The sequence below is a fragment of the Salvelinus sp. IW2-2015 genome, linkage group LG10 (assembly GCF_002910315.2).
Source record: "Salvelinus sp. IW2-2015 linkage group LG10, ASM291031v2, whole genome shotgun sequence".
NCBI lineage: Eukaryota > Metazoa > Chordata > Actinopteri > Salmoniformes > Salmonidae > Salvelinus > Salvelinus sp. IW2-2015.
In genome coordinates this window covers 6,223,849-6,240,167 of record NC_036850.1, presented here as the reverse complement: position 1 = coordinate 6,240,167, position 16,319 = coordinate 6,223,849, and the positions used below count along the sequence as shown (strand labels likewise).

The window sequence follows — 16,319 nt, the reverse complement described above, 5'->3', positions numbered from 1 at the left end:
GCCCTGCCAATATGTAACCCCCCAACGGTAATGCCTTTCATTCACTCGATGTGGAATTCCAATGAATTTTCCCATGATCAAAAACAGGCTAGCCCAGGTTGGCACAAGTTACAGTAACATCGCATTAGCCTGTTTTCATGAACGCTTGTCTGGGCACCAAGTGGATTTGGTCCTCGGAAAATTGCTTTGTGTGGGGGTGTGGAGCCTTGAAGTGACCTACGGTAGCATTTTAACCTGCTTCGCACAGCTAAATCGAGAGAAGGTCTTTTGACTTGGATGCTTCTGTCAGATTGCTGTCTGTTGTCGTCTCTCTCGTTAGCCAGGACCCCACGTTGTCAATGCAGGTGCCCGAGTGTGATGAATTTAGATTGATTCTGAATGTTTTGCTGCTCTTTGAAATGAAACAAAGACTTTTGTTATTGGTAATCTATCTGCCTTAATTAAAATGTGTGTTGCACTGCTGCTGCACCAGAAGGAGGACTCACCAAGGCAAGATGATTCCCATACAGCAAAAGTCAACAAAAACCACAATGTGAGTCACTCAAGCGCAAACATCCCCTCTAATGTAAACTTCCCAAATGGTTGGTTCTCTTTATTGTGATAATACAGCAGCTATAAATGAGAGACATCCAAAACTGGGTTTCTCAGCAAGATCGAAAGCAATTCTACATTTGGCATACGACTGTTTCTAAATGTTCTCAGGATGCAAGGAGTTTGTAGAACTGTAATTCAAATTAGGGGTTATATCTTTCCTTTAGCTTGAAAACATCATGGGCACGTCCACACTGTGGGTGTATGGATTCCTTCATCTATCAATTAAGCATGTTTACAGCGTGGTGTTAAATAAAAACACGCCTGGGGCTTGATGTTAATGATCTAGTTTTGTGGCGCTGGCAGAGTATGTTTATGTCTATTGTTATGAACATGTTATGCAGATAGGATTTGACTTTTGCCCGTTGTCAAGGTTCTTATTAAATACATTAACTAGGTTTTAGAATAAAATTGCAGTGTTACACTGTTACGTGTTTGGATTCCTGTTAACAATGTTGTGAAACAGAAAGCAACACACTAGCTGATCATTTCATCAAATGTATGTCAGACTGCATGTCTGGTAGGGTCTGTGCTAGTGTAGTCCGAGGTTTAATGCCGTTCAAAATGAATTTGACATTGAAGCAATTGGAATTATTTAACAAGAATGTTGTGAGTCTTTGAATGTTGGTTGGTTTTATATTCCAGGCTGAACTGACTTAGATGGGTTATAGAGGAAAAAGAAGAGGGCTTTTTGGTGTGATGCCYTTTTCATCACATGCAGACATTTTGGGGAAAGGTCAGATAAATGTGCAGTGTTTGGGTAGGCCAACATCTCGTATTGACGTTTTGAAAGAACTGACTATGCCATATTTGACATTTTTATCAAACMCTCCAATTTCATCTTATTCCCATCATTGTAAGGGTTATGATTCTGAATTGAAGTTTGTGGTTGTTGAGGTGAAGGATGGGGTTAGGGAGAAGTAAAGGCTTTTGGAGGTTAGGATTGAGGTAATTACCCTGCCCCTATTTCTGGAGAAAATGTCAATATCTGACAGACATTGGCGTTGATGGACAAAACATCTGTATTCAACTTCAAATTCGCAGACCAGCCTAATCAATGTATATATTGTTGTTTTTGGCTTTAATTCAGTCAGCTCACATTCCATGCAATGTAAAAGAGAAACTACACGACAGTCTCACAGATGCTTAAAAACTGGTGGCAAAATATGCTGTATTCTGAGCATGTAAGATAGCTCCTCTTGGAATATTTGAGTAGGACAGTTATTAAAGATGTGGTTTGTTTGAGGGGTTGGGTCACTGTTGAACAACAATTTATATTACACATCAATGTAATAGAACCACATATTCTCTTCAGAACAGTAATGTATGGTGTCTCATTGTAGCCCACTCCCTGATGTTTGTAATTCAAAATGTTTGTTGATGTGTGAATGTCAATTTCAAACCTGTCAAAGAGTTTCATTTCAGCGTGTCAATCATCCTTTCTGAGCCTTTCCTCTTAGTTAAGCTGCGATTTTGTGAAAAGATCCATATTGCATGCTCGACATTGCATTTCATAATGTCAGTCTTGCAACTCTGCCAAGATAGTGTGGAGAAGAGACATCTAACCTTGCGATGGTGTTCTACACAGTAGACCAGTAGAACACAAACAAATTGAATGAAAAGGCTGATTGGGGGATTTTATTGAGGAGCTGGTGAAGTGGCAAATCACTGTAGCAAATAAGCGACAGAAAACAAACTCAAAGCACCCCCAGAGACATGCCCGACTGTGCCTAAACAATGGAGTCAAACAGGGTCTTGCCTACTCTAAATTGATCATCCCACCGCCAGAGGATTCGTCATCCAAAACGGAATGGAGCACCAGCAGTGTCGTTAACCAGTAATCAAGTCCCATCCGTCATCCAATTCCAAATTCCCCACCCTCTCTCACTCACTCGCTCTCTCCTTCCTCCCCTCTCGGCTCATTCTTCTTCCCTCTCTCAGAATTACACTTGTAAGTGGGGCAGAAGCTTCACTGATTGCCCTTGATGTGAATCAGGTGTATGTGCTTGCCTATTGCCAACTTCACTTCTTCCTTTGCTATTGGTCAGGACCCACAGAGCCACTATAGCTCTCATATGTAGATCATTGTTTCTCAAACCTCTCCTCGGGGACCCCCAGACATTTCACAATGTTGTTGTAGCCCTGAACTAGCTCACCTGACTGACCTAGTCAAAGGCTTGATGATTAGTTGACAAGTTGAATCAGGTGTGCTAGCTTTGAAAAACCTGGAATAGATCGAATGGCTGGGGGTCCCAGAGGAGATGTTTGAGAACCACTGCCATAGATAACCGGCGTGCTTGAGGGGATCAGTTTGAGCAAGGTGAGGCGCAGAATCATGATTTGTAGATCAGTGGTGCTGTAAAACCCCAATGCAATGCAGTAGATCTCAAAACACATCTTTGATCGGTCATTATTCCACACTTACATGTGATTAGGCAGGAACACAATGCATTGTATTTTTCCTGGCTATTCCACTCTCTCTGCAAAGGAACAGAATGCATGGGAGGGGAATTTTGTTCTCTAGATGTAGTGCTGCTTCCAAACATGTCTGCTCATTGTGGTGTGTGTCTAAGGCGATTATACAGCCTTTACTTATTTACAAACCGAGAAATACTCATGTGGTCGGACCAAGAAGCTTTGGTTGCTTGCATCATCCCTTTTTTATCCCATCTTACCACTACAGCCTATTACACCGATGCTCTGCTATAGTGCTCTATCCAACCCGTTTTTGTCCACCATTCTCAAATAATGCATTTCATATTAAGTCGTTTTCCATTGTGTACCTGGGTTCATGGACGCAGTTATCGTCATTCTGCGACAGCAGGATCGATGTTTAATTAGTAGGAGTGAAAGATGTGAGCTTTAACTCGAAAAGGCTTGCAAAATCAAATATTTACTCTTGCTCTGGCAAACCTCACATGTCCATATGTGTTTGTTTGCTTTCTTTCTACATTGGCACACAGAAGATATTGATATCATACAACCATATAAAAGAGTATAAAATAATCATACCACAGTCTATTCTATATGGCACATGTTTTACAAGGCCGTAACAGCATTCTAAATGAATGGATTTCAACGGAATATAAGATGTTATGTTGAATTATTCTTTTGAACGTGGCTGAATGTTACTCGCACTATGACTTTCTCATCCTACACATTTCTGCCTGGTTTGTAGGTGTGTACTGCCTTTGCAGCAGCCCAAATTAATTTTGTCGTTGCTTTCAAATTTCTTCGACTGAAAAGGTGTTCTCTCTCTCCCACACAGTGGAAGTGTATTATCTATAGCCTCAATAGAGAGATACTGTGTAGATTTTTATGTTTGGCATGTGTGCCTTTCAAAGAAAAGAGTGTAACGGCATTCAGCTTGATTGGAACACAAGATTTGCACAAGGGGTTCACAACACAACCCATTACAGGAACTGGATGTTGGTGGGAGCTGAATTCGAAACACTATGTCAAAGATTTCAGTGGAGCTGGCAACCTTGATCAAATCTAGGGATATCTTTTTAACACTCTCTTTGTAAAATAGGACCCAGTTGAGAGCTTCTATCACAGGAAGGGAGAGTGAGTCACAACTCGTGTGTAAATCAGGCGGGAAGGAGCAAGGCGCTCCTTGTCTCTTTGTGTTCTAGTGCGTATTTATTAAAGGTACAGAAGTGATATTGGTGCGCACAAACACAGTCCGGATATTAAAGTTGCCTGAAAAAGCGATTTCCCCCTAGGTTTCTTTTTTCCTTTGCCGGATGACACTTTAATGCAGGCTGCGCGTCTAGACGGCTCGGGCCAAGTGTTATTAAATAAAGCATGCCGTTTCGAGACATGGCCACAGCTGGGAGGATGGTTTCATGTTGAACGTCTACTGTGAAAATGATTCAGAGTGTGCATGACAGAGGAGAGAGCAGACCGAATGCTGACAAGCTCTCACCTCCAAGCAAGTACATTTGGTTTACACCTTAAGATGGGTGTAAAGCTGGAATCCTTAATGGTGAAACAGCCACATCCATTTGGGATATTACAACATCTAAGAAGTTACTACGAACACAGTTTTTTTTCTCTCGGACATCATTGCACGATCAATAGAACAGCAGAATATGTACTGCGATTTGGACTCTCACCACATCTGTTCCGTCTACAAAACAATAGCAAAGGCGCTGGGGTGAACATGATTTTCCTATGTTTTATATATATTTCCACACTATGAGGTTGAAATAATATTGTGAACATTATGATAATGCCATTTTAGTGTAAAAGCTGTTGGAGCTGTTGGTAAAAGCTGTTGTGGATGGAGTGATCACCAGGCAGTAAATAGACCAATAAGAAAGAACGTTCCAAATCTCTTCTAATAACAGATTGTTTTAAGTTTTCCCCTCCCTAGTCAAACCACTCCCAAACAGTCCTAGCAAAATTCTCACTTGAGAAATTGCTGGCTGTATTTCTGTATATTGAAAACTTGATTGTTGACATGCAAAACATTGTTGGAATAAATCAACAATGGTCTAATGATACAAATACCAAAGATTGTGTTGGGGTGGGATTTTTCTTTAAATGTCACTGTATCCTTTCATGCATCCATTTACAACTTGCGTTATTCATAAACAGTATTTAAATTAATGTCCAAAAAATAATACTGTCTCCAAAGAGGGAATGACAGTGTTTAATGTCAAGGGAAGTAATTGCCATAAATCTATGCATGAAAATGCCTGCAAGAAATTATTGAATTATTAATTTATTATGCTAAGTATTTCTATTTTAATGTCTTCAAATTCGAACACTGTAGAATCTTATGCAATTTAAGTGATGAACAAATTAGCTGGCCTTGCTACGTGAAAGAAAAAGCACATATGGCGAGAGATTCCTGTTCACTGCAGATAATATTTCACTTCCTTGCTCAGTTTATTGTAAAACTTCTACACAATAAAGTCCATTGCATCAGTTGCTGTGTACCAGCTTGGGTTGGGTGACACTGAAAATGGTCTCATATCTGCAATGCATCTTTACCCTACACATGTATAAGCAGGGGGAATTTTTGGGTCGTGCTGGTCCCCAAAGATCCACCCTGAGATCATTTGTTCTGGTTAATCATTGAAGATGCAGGCCAGGTCAGTTCAGTCAGGGGATTACACACAGACACACAGGCACGCACACACACAGAGTTAAAAGGAAAGGTCTAAGATTTTTTTGAACTAGGTCTTCTAGGACTCAATAGAATACTCCATCAATCTCAAGTTTCATTTAGACTTGTCACAGTTATGTGGGGGGCAGCAGACTGGGGAAAGTCAATCAATGGAACTGACTCTACAATCTTTCCAATCCCAATGATAAGTCAAATATTTCATTATCTGCTCCAAAAACTAGTCAGCAATGTGTTAACACAAATGAATGTGAAATGTGCTTATTTGCACCTGATAAAGGTAGTTGAACTTTTTCAACATATTTCTCAGGACAGCTAATTACTTTTTAATTACGAAATATAATCAAATTACTGAGATTACTGTTGTATCAGTGAAAAATGTATCAATTAATTCATTAATCAAACGTTTTCAGGCCATTTTCATAGTAGGTCACTGACAAAGAAATTGGGTAGTGGATCACATTACAAAAACGCGCACACCTACAAACACACACCACTTTTAAAGTTCCTAAATAATTAAACCTCATTTGTTTTTTTCATAGGCATGCAAATATACATTTTAGTGTCTTGTTTATTCTCAGAACCCCCACTCTTTAATTTCAGATATAAATCACAAAGAAAAACAAATCAATACGAAAAGAGAGAACATTCATCTCATGCAAGACCTTGGAGGGAGATACAATTCAATATTTTATTTCATATCAAACAACTCTGTTAGCTGGCTTTGGATACTGTCACTGAATATGACATGGATCAATATACTGACATTAATCAACAATGCAGTTTAACAAATACGAAATAAGAAATAAAAGGAACAAGTAATTAAAGAGCAGCAGTAAAATAACAATAGCGAGATTATATACAGGGGGTACCGGTACAGAGTCAATGTCCGGGGGCACCGGTTAGTCGAGGTACGGTTGAAGTCGGAAGTTTACATACACTTAGGTTGGCGCTATTAAACTCGTTTTTCAACCGCGCCACAAATTTCTTGTTAACAAACTATAGTTTTGGCAAGTCAGTTAGGTCATCTACTTTGTACATGACACAAGTCATTTCTGAAACAATTGTTTACAGACAGATTATTTCACTTATAATTCACTGTATCACAATTCCAGTGGGTCAGAAGTTTACATACACTAAGTTGACTGTGCCTTTAAACAGCAAGGAAAATTCCAGAAAATGATGTCATGGCTTTACAAGCTTCTGATAGGCTAATTGACATCATTTGAGTCAATTGGAGGTTTACCTGTGGATGTATTTCAAGGCCTACCTTCAGACTTAGTGCCTCTTTGCTTGACATCATGGGAAAATCAAAAGAAATCAGCCAAGACCTCAGGAAAATAATTGTTGACCTCCACAAGTCTGGTTCATCCTTCGGCGCAATTTCCAAACGCCTGAAGGTACCACATTCATCTGTACAAACAATTTACGCAAGTATAAACACCATGGGACCACGTTGTCGTCATACCGCACAGGAAGGAGATGCGTTCTGTCTCCTAGAGATGAACATACTTTGGTGCAATAAGTGCAAATCAATCTCAAAACAACAGCAAAGGACCTTGTGAAGATGCTGGAGGAAACAGGTACAGAAGTATCTATATCCACAGTAAAACGAGTCCTATATCGACACAACCTGAAAGGCCGCTCAGCAAGGAAGAAGCCACTGCTCCAAAACTGCCATAAAAAAGCCAGACTACGGTTTGCAACTGCACATGGGGACAAAGATTGTACTTTTTGGAGATATGTCCTCTGGTCTGATGAAACAAAAATAGAACTGTTTGGCCATAATGACCATCGTTATGTTTGGAGGAAAAAGGGGGATGCTTGCAAGCCAAAGAACACCATCCCACCGTGAAGCACGGAGGTGGCAGCATCATGTTGTGTGGGTGCTTTGCTGCAGGAGGGACTGGTGCACTTCACAAAGTAGATGGCATCATGAGGTAGCAAAATGATGTGGATATATTGAAGCAACATCTCAAGACATCAGTCAGGAAGTTAAAGCTTGGTTGCAAATGGATCTTCCAAATGGACAATGACCCAAAGCATACTCCCGAAGTTGTGGCAAAGTGGCTTAAGGACAACAAAGTCAAGGTATTGGAGTGGCCATCAGAAAGTCCTGACCTCAAACCTACAGAAAATTTGTGGGCAGAACTGAAAAAGCATGTGCGAGCAAGGAGGCCTACAAACCTGACTCAGTTACACCAGCTCTGTCAGGAGGAATGTGCCAAAATTCACCCAACTTATTGTGGGAAGCTTGTGGAAGGCTACCCGTAACATTTGACCCAAGTTAAACAATTTAAAGGCAATGCTGCCAAATACTAATTGAGTGTATGTAAACTTCTGACCCACTGGGAATGTGATGAAAGAAATAAAAGCTGAAATAAATCCTTCTCTCTACTATTTTTCTGACATTTCACATTCTTAAAATAAAGTGGTGATCCTAACTGACCTAAGACAGGGAATTTTTACTAGGATTTAATGTCAGGAATTGTGAAACTGAGTTTAAATGTAATTGGCTAAGGTGTATGTAAACTTCCGACTTCAACTGTAATTGAGGCAATATGTACATATAGGTAGAGTTATTAAAGTGACTATGCATAGATAATAACAGAGAATAGCAGCGACATAAAAGAGAGGGGGGGGCAATGCAAATAGTCTGGGTAGTCATTTGATTAGATGTTCAGGAGTCTTATGGCTTGGGGGTAGAAGCTGTTTAGAAGCCTCTTGGACCTAGACTGGTTGCCATGCGGTAGCAGAGAGAACAGACTATGACTAGGGTGGCTGGAATCTTAGACAATTTTTAGGGCCTTCCTCTGACACCGCCTGGTATAGAGGTCCTGGAAGGGAGGAAGCATGGCCCCAGTGATGTACTGGGCCATACGCACTACCCTCTGTAGTGCCTTGCAGTCTGAGGCCGAGCAGTTGTCATACCAGGCAGTGATGCAACCAGTCAGGATGCTCTTGGTGGTGCAGCTATAGAACTTTTTGAGGATCTGAGGACCCATTCCAAATCTTTTCAGTCTCCTGAGGGGGAATAGGTTTTGTCATGCCCTCTTAATGACTGTCTTGGTGTGCTTGCACTATGTTAGTTTGTTGGTGATGTGGACACCAAGGAACTTTAAGCTCTCAACCTGCTCTACTACAGCCCCGTTGATGAGAATGGGGGCTTGCTTGGTCCTCCTTTTCCTGTAGTCCACAATCATCTCCTTTGTCTTGGTCACGTTGAGGGAGAGGTTGTTGTCCTGGCACCACACGGCCAGGTCTCTGACATCCTCCCTATAGGATGTCTCGTCGTTGTCGGTGATTAGTCCTAACACTGTTGTGTCATTGGCAAACTTAATGCTGGTGTTGGAGTTGTGTCTGGCCGTGCAGTCATGAGTGAACAGGGAGTACAGGAGGGGACTGAGCACGCACCCCTGAGGGGCCCCTGTGTTGAGGATCAGTGTGCCGGATGTGTTACATACCCTTACCACCTGGGGGCGGCCCGTCAGGAAACCCAGGATCCAGTTGCAGAGGGAGGTGTTTAGTCCCAGGGTCCTTAGCTTTTTGATGAGCTTTGAGGGCACTATGGTGTTGAATGCTGAGCTGTAGTCAATGAATAGCATTCTCACATAGGTGTTCCTTTTGTCCAGGTGGGAAAGGGCAGTGTGGAGTGCAATAGAGATTGCATCATCTGTGGATCTGTTGGGGCGGTATGCAAATTGGAGTGGGTCTAGGGTTTCTGGGATAATGGTTTTGATGTGGGCCATGACCAGCCTTTCAAAGCACTTCATGGCTACAGAAATGAGTGCTATGGGTCGGTAGTCATTTAGGCAGGTTACCTTAGAGTTATTGGGCACATGGACTATGGTAGTCTGCTTAAAACATGTCGGTATTACAGACTTGAACAGGGAGAGGTTGAAAATGTCAGTGAAGACTCTTGTAAGTTGATCAGCGCATGCTCACAGTACACGTCCTGGTAATCCGTCTGGCCTTACGGTCTTACTCACATTGACTGCGGAGAGCGTTATCACACAGTCGTCCGGGAAACATCTGGTGCTCTCATGCATGTTTCAGTGTTATTTGCCTAAAAGCAGTTTAGCTCTTATGTAGGCTTGTGTCACTGTGGCAGCTCTCGTCTTTGCTTCTCTTTGTAGTCTGTAATGGTTTGCAAGCCCTGCCATATCCGACAAGTGTCAGAGCCGGTGTAGTACGATTCGATCTTAGTCCTGTATTGACGCTTTGCCTGTTTGATGGTTTGTCAGAGGGAATAGCAGGATTTCTTATAAGCTTCTGGGTTAGAGTCTCACTCCTTGAAAGCGACAGCTCTAGCCTTTAGCTCAGTGTGGATGTTGCCTGTAATCCATGGCTTCTGGTTGGGGTATATACAGTGGGGCAAAAAGTATTTAGTCAGCACCAATTGTGCAAGTTCTCCCACTTAAAAATATGAGAGAGGCCTGTAATTTTCATCATAGGTACACTTCAACTATGACAGACAAAATGAGAAGAAAAAAAATCCAGAAAATCACATTGTAGGATTTTTAATGAATTTATTTGCAAATTATGGTGGAAAATAAGTATTTGGTCACCTACAAACAAGCAAGATTTCTGGCTCTCACAGACCTGTAACTTCTTCTTTAAGAGGCTCCTCTGTCCTCCACTCGTTACCTGTATTAATGGCACCTGTTTGAACTTGTTATCAGTATAAAAGACACCTGTCCACAACCTCAAACAGTCACACTCCAAACTAGAGTGTCTTGCAAAAGTATTGAGACCCTGTCACATGTGCTTCCTCTCCGGCCTCTAGGTCACCAGGCTGATCGTTATGGCGCACACCTGTCACCAGCGTTACGCGCATCAGCGCATAATGACACTCACCTGTACTCCGTCACCTCCTTGATTACCTGCCCTTTATATGTCACTCCTTTTGGTTCCTTCCCCAGGCATCATTGTTTCTGTGTCATGTCTGTCCGTTGTTCGTGTTTCTTAGTTTGTATTACATTGTGTTTATTTATTAAAACACTCACTCCCTGAACTTGCTTCCTGACTCTCAGCGCACATCGTTACAGAATGACGCCTCACCAAAGGGAAGCATCAGGGAGTGTTTTGTTTTGTGTGTTGGAGGTGATGTTGGTGTCAGAAATGGAGCTACCTGGGAGGCCTCAGCCGGTTTGTCGGATTCCCATGCCTCGGCGGGCTCCACGGGTTCCCCTGCCTTAGCTGGCTCGATGGGTTTCCATACCTCAGCGGGATCGATAGGCTCCCATGCCTCAGCTGGCTCGACAGGCTCCTATGCCTCAGCGCGCTCGATAGGCTCCCATGCCTCAGCTGGGTGAACATGTTTCCGTGCCTCGACTGAGGCAACACGGGGAGGTCTCAGCCGGCTCGACAGGCTCTCATGCCTCAGCCTGTTCGTCAGGTTTCTGCGCCTCAGAGGAGGCAACCGGTCCACTCCTGATCCCCGGGATCGTCCCTGTGGTTGGCRTTTTGCGGCTGGAGTCGCATGCCGGGGAAGGGGTATTGTCACATATGCTCTCTCTCCGGCGCTCTAGGTCGCCATGCACCCATGCCTCAGCCGAATAGACAGGTTCCCGCAGGTTCCCGCGCCTTAGCAGAGGTGACCGGTCTGCTGCTGATCCGGGATCGTCATCTTGGTCGGCGTCCTGCGGCTAGATCCGCGCGTCGGGGAGGGGGTACTGTCACGTGTGCTCCCTCTCCGGCCTGTAGGTCACCAGGCTGCTTGTTATGGCGCACACTTGTCACCATCGTTATGCGCATCAGCATGACACTCACCTGGACTCCATCACCTCCTTGATTATCTGCCCTTTATGTGTCACTCCCTTTGGTTCCTTCCCCAGGAGTCATTGTTTTAGTTTCTGTGCGTTGTTTGTGTTTCTTATTTTGTATTATTTTGTGTTTGTTTATTAAAACACTCACTCCCTGAACTTGCTTCCCGACTCAGCGCACATCGTTAGAGACCTCTTGGATTTCTTCAAGTTGGATTAAAAGGGATTTATTTAATTGTCATTTTTTGTCAACAATCTACAGCAGATATAAACATTTAGATATGCYTTCGTTAATGATTTATTAAGCAGTGCCCGGTAGCTGGATGGAAGTATCCCCATCAGATAAGCCACGCTTACTTTTGGTTCTCCTTTAATCCCTCTAGTAGATAGCCAAATGTATGAATCACAACTAACAACTGTGCTCTCAACAAGCATGTACATTCTTGATTTCACACACACCAGTGTGTATAAGCGAGCCAGGCCTACATACTGTTTTTATGTACACTCACAGAAGGCCTCGCTCCCTCACCACCTACACATCATTTCCACACTTTGACTGCCGTGGCGTTGCACAGAGAGGCTGAATGATCTCATAAGCTATTAGCCATTATTAAAAAAAAGGTCCTGGTCAATAGCTGTTAACCGGTGCTACGATAGATCGTTTCCAGGCCAGCCCTGTCAACTGAACTTGAAGACCAGGCTGCTTCTGCAGCTGCTCTAGGTAGAGAGGGAAAGTGGCATGGCCTTGCTTCCTTCCCTTTATTGAGCTGTTTTGCTGTTGATTGTGGACCTCAGCACTTTTCCCTCTCCAGGCCCACGGCTCAGCACTTCTCTTTTACATGGCAGGGTCAACCTCATATAACTCAGAAACTTGCTGTGATTTCAAGGCTAGAGAAATGTTTGTCCGCAAGAACTTTACGCAGTATCCGCCAATAAATGATGATGCTCCTGATGTAGGAGAAAGCTCCTTTTTCGGCATTTTTTTTTTTGTGTGGTTCTTTTCATTATTTCGAGCCGGTTGTGTTTTACTGGCTTGACTTACGATGCTAGATCAAGATAGATGTAAAAGAATGTGGGAATTGCAGAGGCCCAAATAAAAAATATTTCATCATGTGATCACTGGCAGCAGAATTCTGAGGACAGCGGCCTCGTATCTGATCATAAGACTGTTTGTCAGACAACCCGATTCTCATTAGCACACTTTTCTCTCATCCAACGGAGCCGTGAAAACCGCGAGGTTGCCAGGACGCTGGTGTCGGAGAAAGGTCATAACATAATTATGTATCTGGTGCCATTTTTGGCAGTAATTACCAATTTATGTCGGACCATGTGCAACGTTCTTTACTGTTATCTGTGACTCTTCATATGACATAGCTGTTTCAGTGGGCCTCAAATTACGAGTCTTATTCATTACCCTACCGCGGATGGGCCAATTCCATTGGGTAATGAATAAGCTGGCAGACAGGGAGTGATTTCCTCATCTCTCTCTGTTGCGTGAGCTAGCAATAGATTTCACAGATGCCATACGGTGGCAACTCATGCGCAGGATGTATTACAACATGTTATTTCTTTCTTAAGTGCTGCTTTTCTATTACTGATTTGTGTGTTATTGTGCTTGATCCGGGACATGAGGTGTGTGAGACTTTTGGAACAAGGAACAGGTCGAACAGGTGGGGAGCCCTCCCGGATTCAGCCGAATATGACGGCAGCAGTGTTGCATTTAAAAGTGCATCGATTAAAAAAATTACAAAGTGTATATATATWTTTTTTTCAAACCTGCTCCCCAAAATCCACTGTCAGAGGGGTTTACAGTGAAGCTTATTAAGCTGCATGGTGTGTTGTTTTTCTCCAGATGATAAGTAACATTTTCTTGCGCTTGGGGCTCTACTCTTTCCTCAGGAGCTTCTAACGTAAGACAAAGCAATGTCATTTGGGTATTGGTCTAACAGGCATTTCTGCAGTGTGGGAAGGATGTTGTTTCCCCCCTACACTTCTTGGTTTTGATTGTAGACGATCCTTGATGTTCTTGTCACTTGTAGAGATAGAGCTTTTATTGTCTATTTAGCATGTCAAATTGGGGGAGTGGTTTAATGTTTTTGTAACGCACCACATTTGCAAATAATGATTCTGTTGTGCGGAGTTGAAAGCAATCAGTGATGCACAGCATGTCGATCTAAAATTGACGACCGGTTACATTGAAAACCACAGGCTGACCAGCTTGATCTTGAGGAAGCTTCCAAAAGATTGATTAGTTTATTTTTGTTTGTAAATTAGGGTGTTGCATTCAATAAAAATAGATTTTCAATCTGACATCGGCAGTTGGCACTAGGGAAGATGTAGGCAAGCTGCAATGTCTTTATCTCTGACCACAGATGAGAGAGAGAGAGAGGAGAGAGAAAGAGCTCATATGGCCAACCATAGCCCCAAAAGGCCAGAGCTGTCAGTTTCTTCTTCAGCTCTTTATTTGCCACTCCTGAGCTTTCACTCTCTATTCCCTACTCCTCCAACCACTGAGTCCCCTAACTCTACTTCACTTGGCTGACGAGTGTGCTTGTCATTCAAGAGCCACATGTCTGTTTTATCAATTGGTAGGCTAGTAAGGTCAGAGACGCAAACCGCTAAAATAGTAGGTGAAAGGACAAATGGACTCATAAAAAATTACTTTTCAATTAATATTTTATCAGTATACCCAGCAAACCAAAATTGGTTATGTGAACGTTCCCAGAACTTTCCCAGAATGTTCTGTGGTGGTTGTTCAGATGTTGTGCACAAAATGTTTGAACATTCCCAAATATATATATATATATATATATATATATATGTTTCATTCTTTGAGTGTTTTGGGGATGTTATCATCCTAATGTTAGATTAAATATGTGCTGGGTACACATATTCCATCATATGGAATGCATTCATTCAGGATTCTCAGACAAGAATCTGTAATGACCAAATTTGCATGCACATGTGCACGAAAAGTAATGTTTGCCTCTTGGCAAGGTCACCATTAAAAATGGTCCTAATTTACATTCCAATAGTTTGATTTATATAGAAATAGAAAAGGCATTTGACGAATTGGTTTTGTGGATCAGTGGCGGTTGTAGACCATTTCAACTGGGGGGACCAAGCTGGGGCCAGTTGTACTGTTAGAGGGGCCAGTTACATTAGACGTTATTGTTGTCATATCGTTTTCTTCACTGCATTGCAGGCATTAGCAGGCAAAAGACCATGTTCATAATCATCATCGTTGCCACTGTCTAATAACGGATGTAAAAAAAGAATGATTAGTTCTCTAGCAAAAATTTGTTACGTAAAGATTATTTCATACTCCACATTTAGGGGGGCCACAAGGGGGTCCAAAATTGTTGTCACAGGGGCACTGCCCCCCCCCCCCCCCCCAGAACCGCCACTGTTGTGGATATTTTAGTCTTTTTGATAGAAATGCAGAGGCGGACCTCTGGCCAAATGACACATCGGAGTAAAACACTTTCCCAAATTGATAGGGTGAGTGAAGTGCTTTTTTATCTGGAAAGCAAGGACTGAGTAGATAGTAGTGTGTCTGTATTTCTTTACACTTTTGCTCTAATGACAACACTTTTAATCCGCTTAATAACACCATCTCCTACTCCCAAGTGTGCCAATAAAGTGTGATTTCTCTCAGGCGGACATAAAGTAGTGAAATCTCTCTCTTCTCTCTCTCTCCCTTGACAGACAAGGCTATGAAGGGCTGGAGCAGAAGCTGAAGGAGGTCTTCACCGAGCGGACTGGCATCATGCGTCAACTCTCCAAGACTTCAAAGGAACTGGACAGCATAAAAGGCAACCTTCAGGTTAGAGCCCCACTGTTTCTTTTCTGACAGATTATAGTGGGATGTTAAAGAAAGGTGGATGGCTTTGAGTGCCTTTGGAACCCTGAGGATATTTCGAAGGGCTCTGTTTTAGGACTTCAAAAATGGCTTAAAAATTCAGCTCAGCCTGTGATTCACTCTTTCTCGTCCGCTGTCCTAGCGTATAATGAGCCTACTACATACCTGGGGCCTCATTTATCAAAAGCAAATAAGCAATATGTCCTTCGTTTTGACGATCAGTCCCCCTGATATGAATACGAATCCAAAGCTGTTTTGGAAGTGGAATTCCTGTAGTTGAGGTGCAGTTGTAAGAACTGGAAAATGACTCCAAGGTGACGGTGTTGAGAAATCTGTCCCTGCACTCTTTGAAAGGGCCCCAAAGGGGTTCTTTAGCTGTCCCAATAAGATGGCCATTTTTCGTCACAGGTAGAAGAACCCTTTTCGGTTCCATGTAGAACCCTCTGTGGAAAGGGAACTACATGGAACCAAAAGGGTTCTACCTGGAACCCCCCCCCCCAAAAGTTATTCAACCGGTTCTCCTATGGGGACAGCCGAAAACCCCTTTTGGGTTCTAGATAGCGACCCTTTTGTTTAATTGCAGAAGATTTTGTATGAGAGGATCTAATAACTATCGTGACAGGACGTGCATGCGCGATGTCGATGGAGGATGTTTATATTACATCATTTTACATCAGAACTGGGTTAAAGTCCTGTGTTTGACATCTTTCAAATACTTTAGATGTGCTTGATTGGAATTGTCCCAATGGTGCAAATCCTATCCACCTGGAACTCCAGGCGGACTCAAGCAAACACTGAAATGATTTGAATGACCCAGGTCTACTTTGAATGGTATCTATGCTTCTACCCTTGATATCTACCACAGCTTAATGTAATCCGTTTTTGACATACAGATCCTCAAACGGTGTATAGACAGTATGATATATGTACGTTACAACGTTACTCGTTCCTGTGAGCACAGTGCAGA

General features: G+C 42.6%; 1 protein-coding gene across 1 annotated transcript in view; it reads left to right on the top strand.

The window, feature by feature from the left end:
• The window catches only part of LOC111969208 (leucine zipper protein 2-like), a 170,617-nt gene that overhangs the window by 87,790 nt on the left and 66,508 nt on the right, over window positions 1-16,319 (top strand). The window contains exon 2 of the mRNA XM_023995169.2: window positions 15,199-15,316. Within this exon, the coding sequence (XP_023850937.1) occupies window positions 15,199-15,316 (118 nt within the window). The remainder of the gene's footprint in view (window positions 1-15,198; window positions 15,317-16,319) is intronic.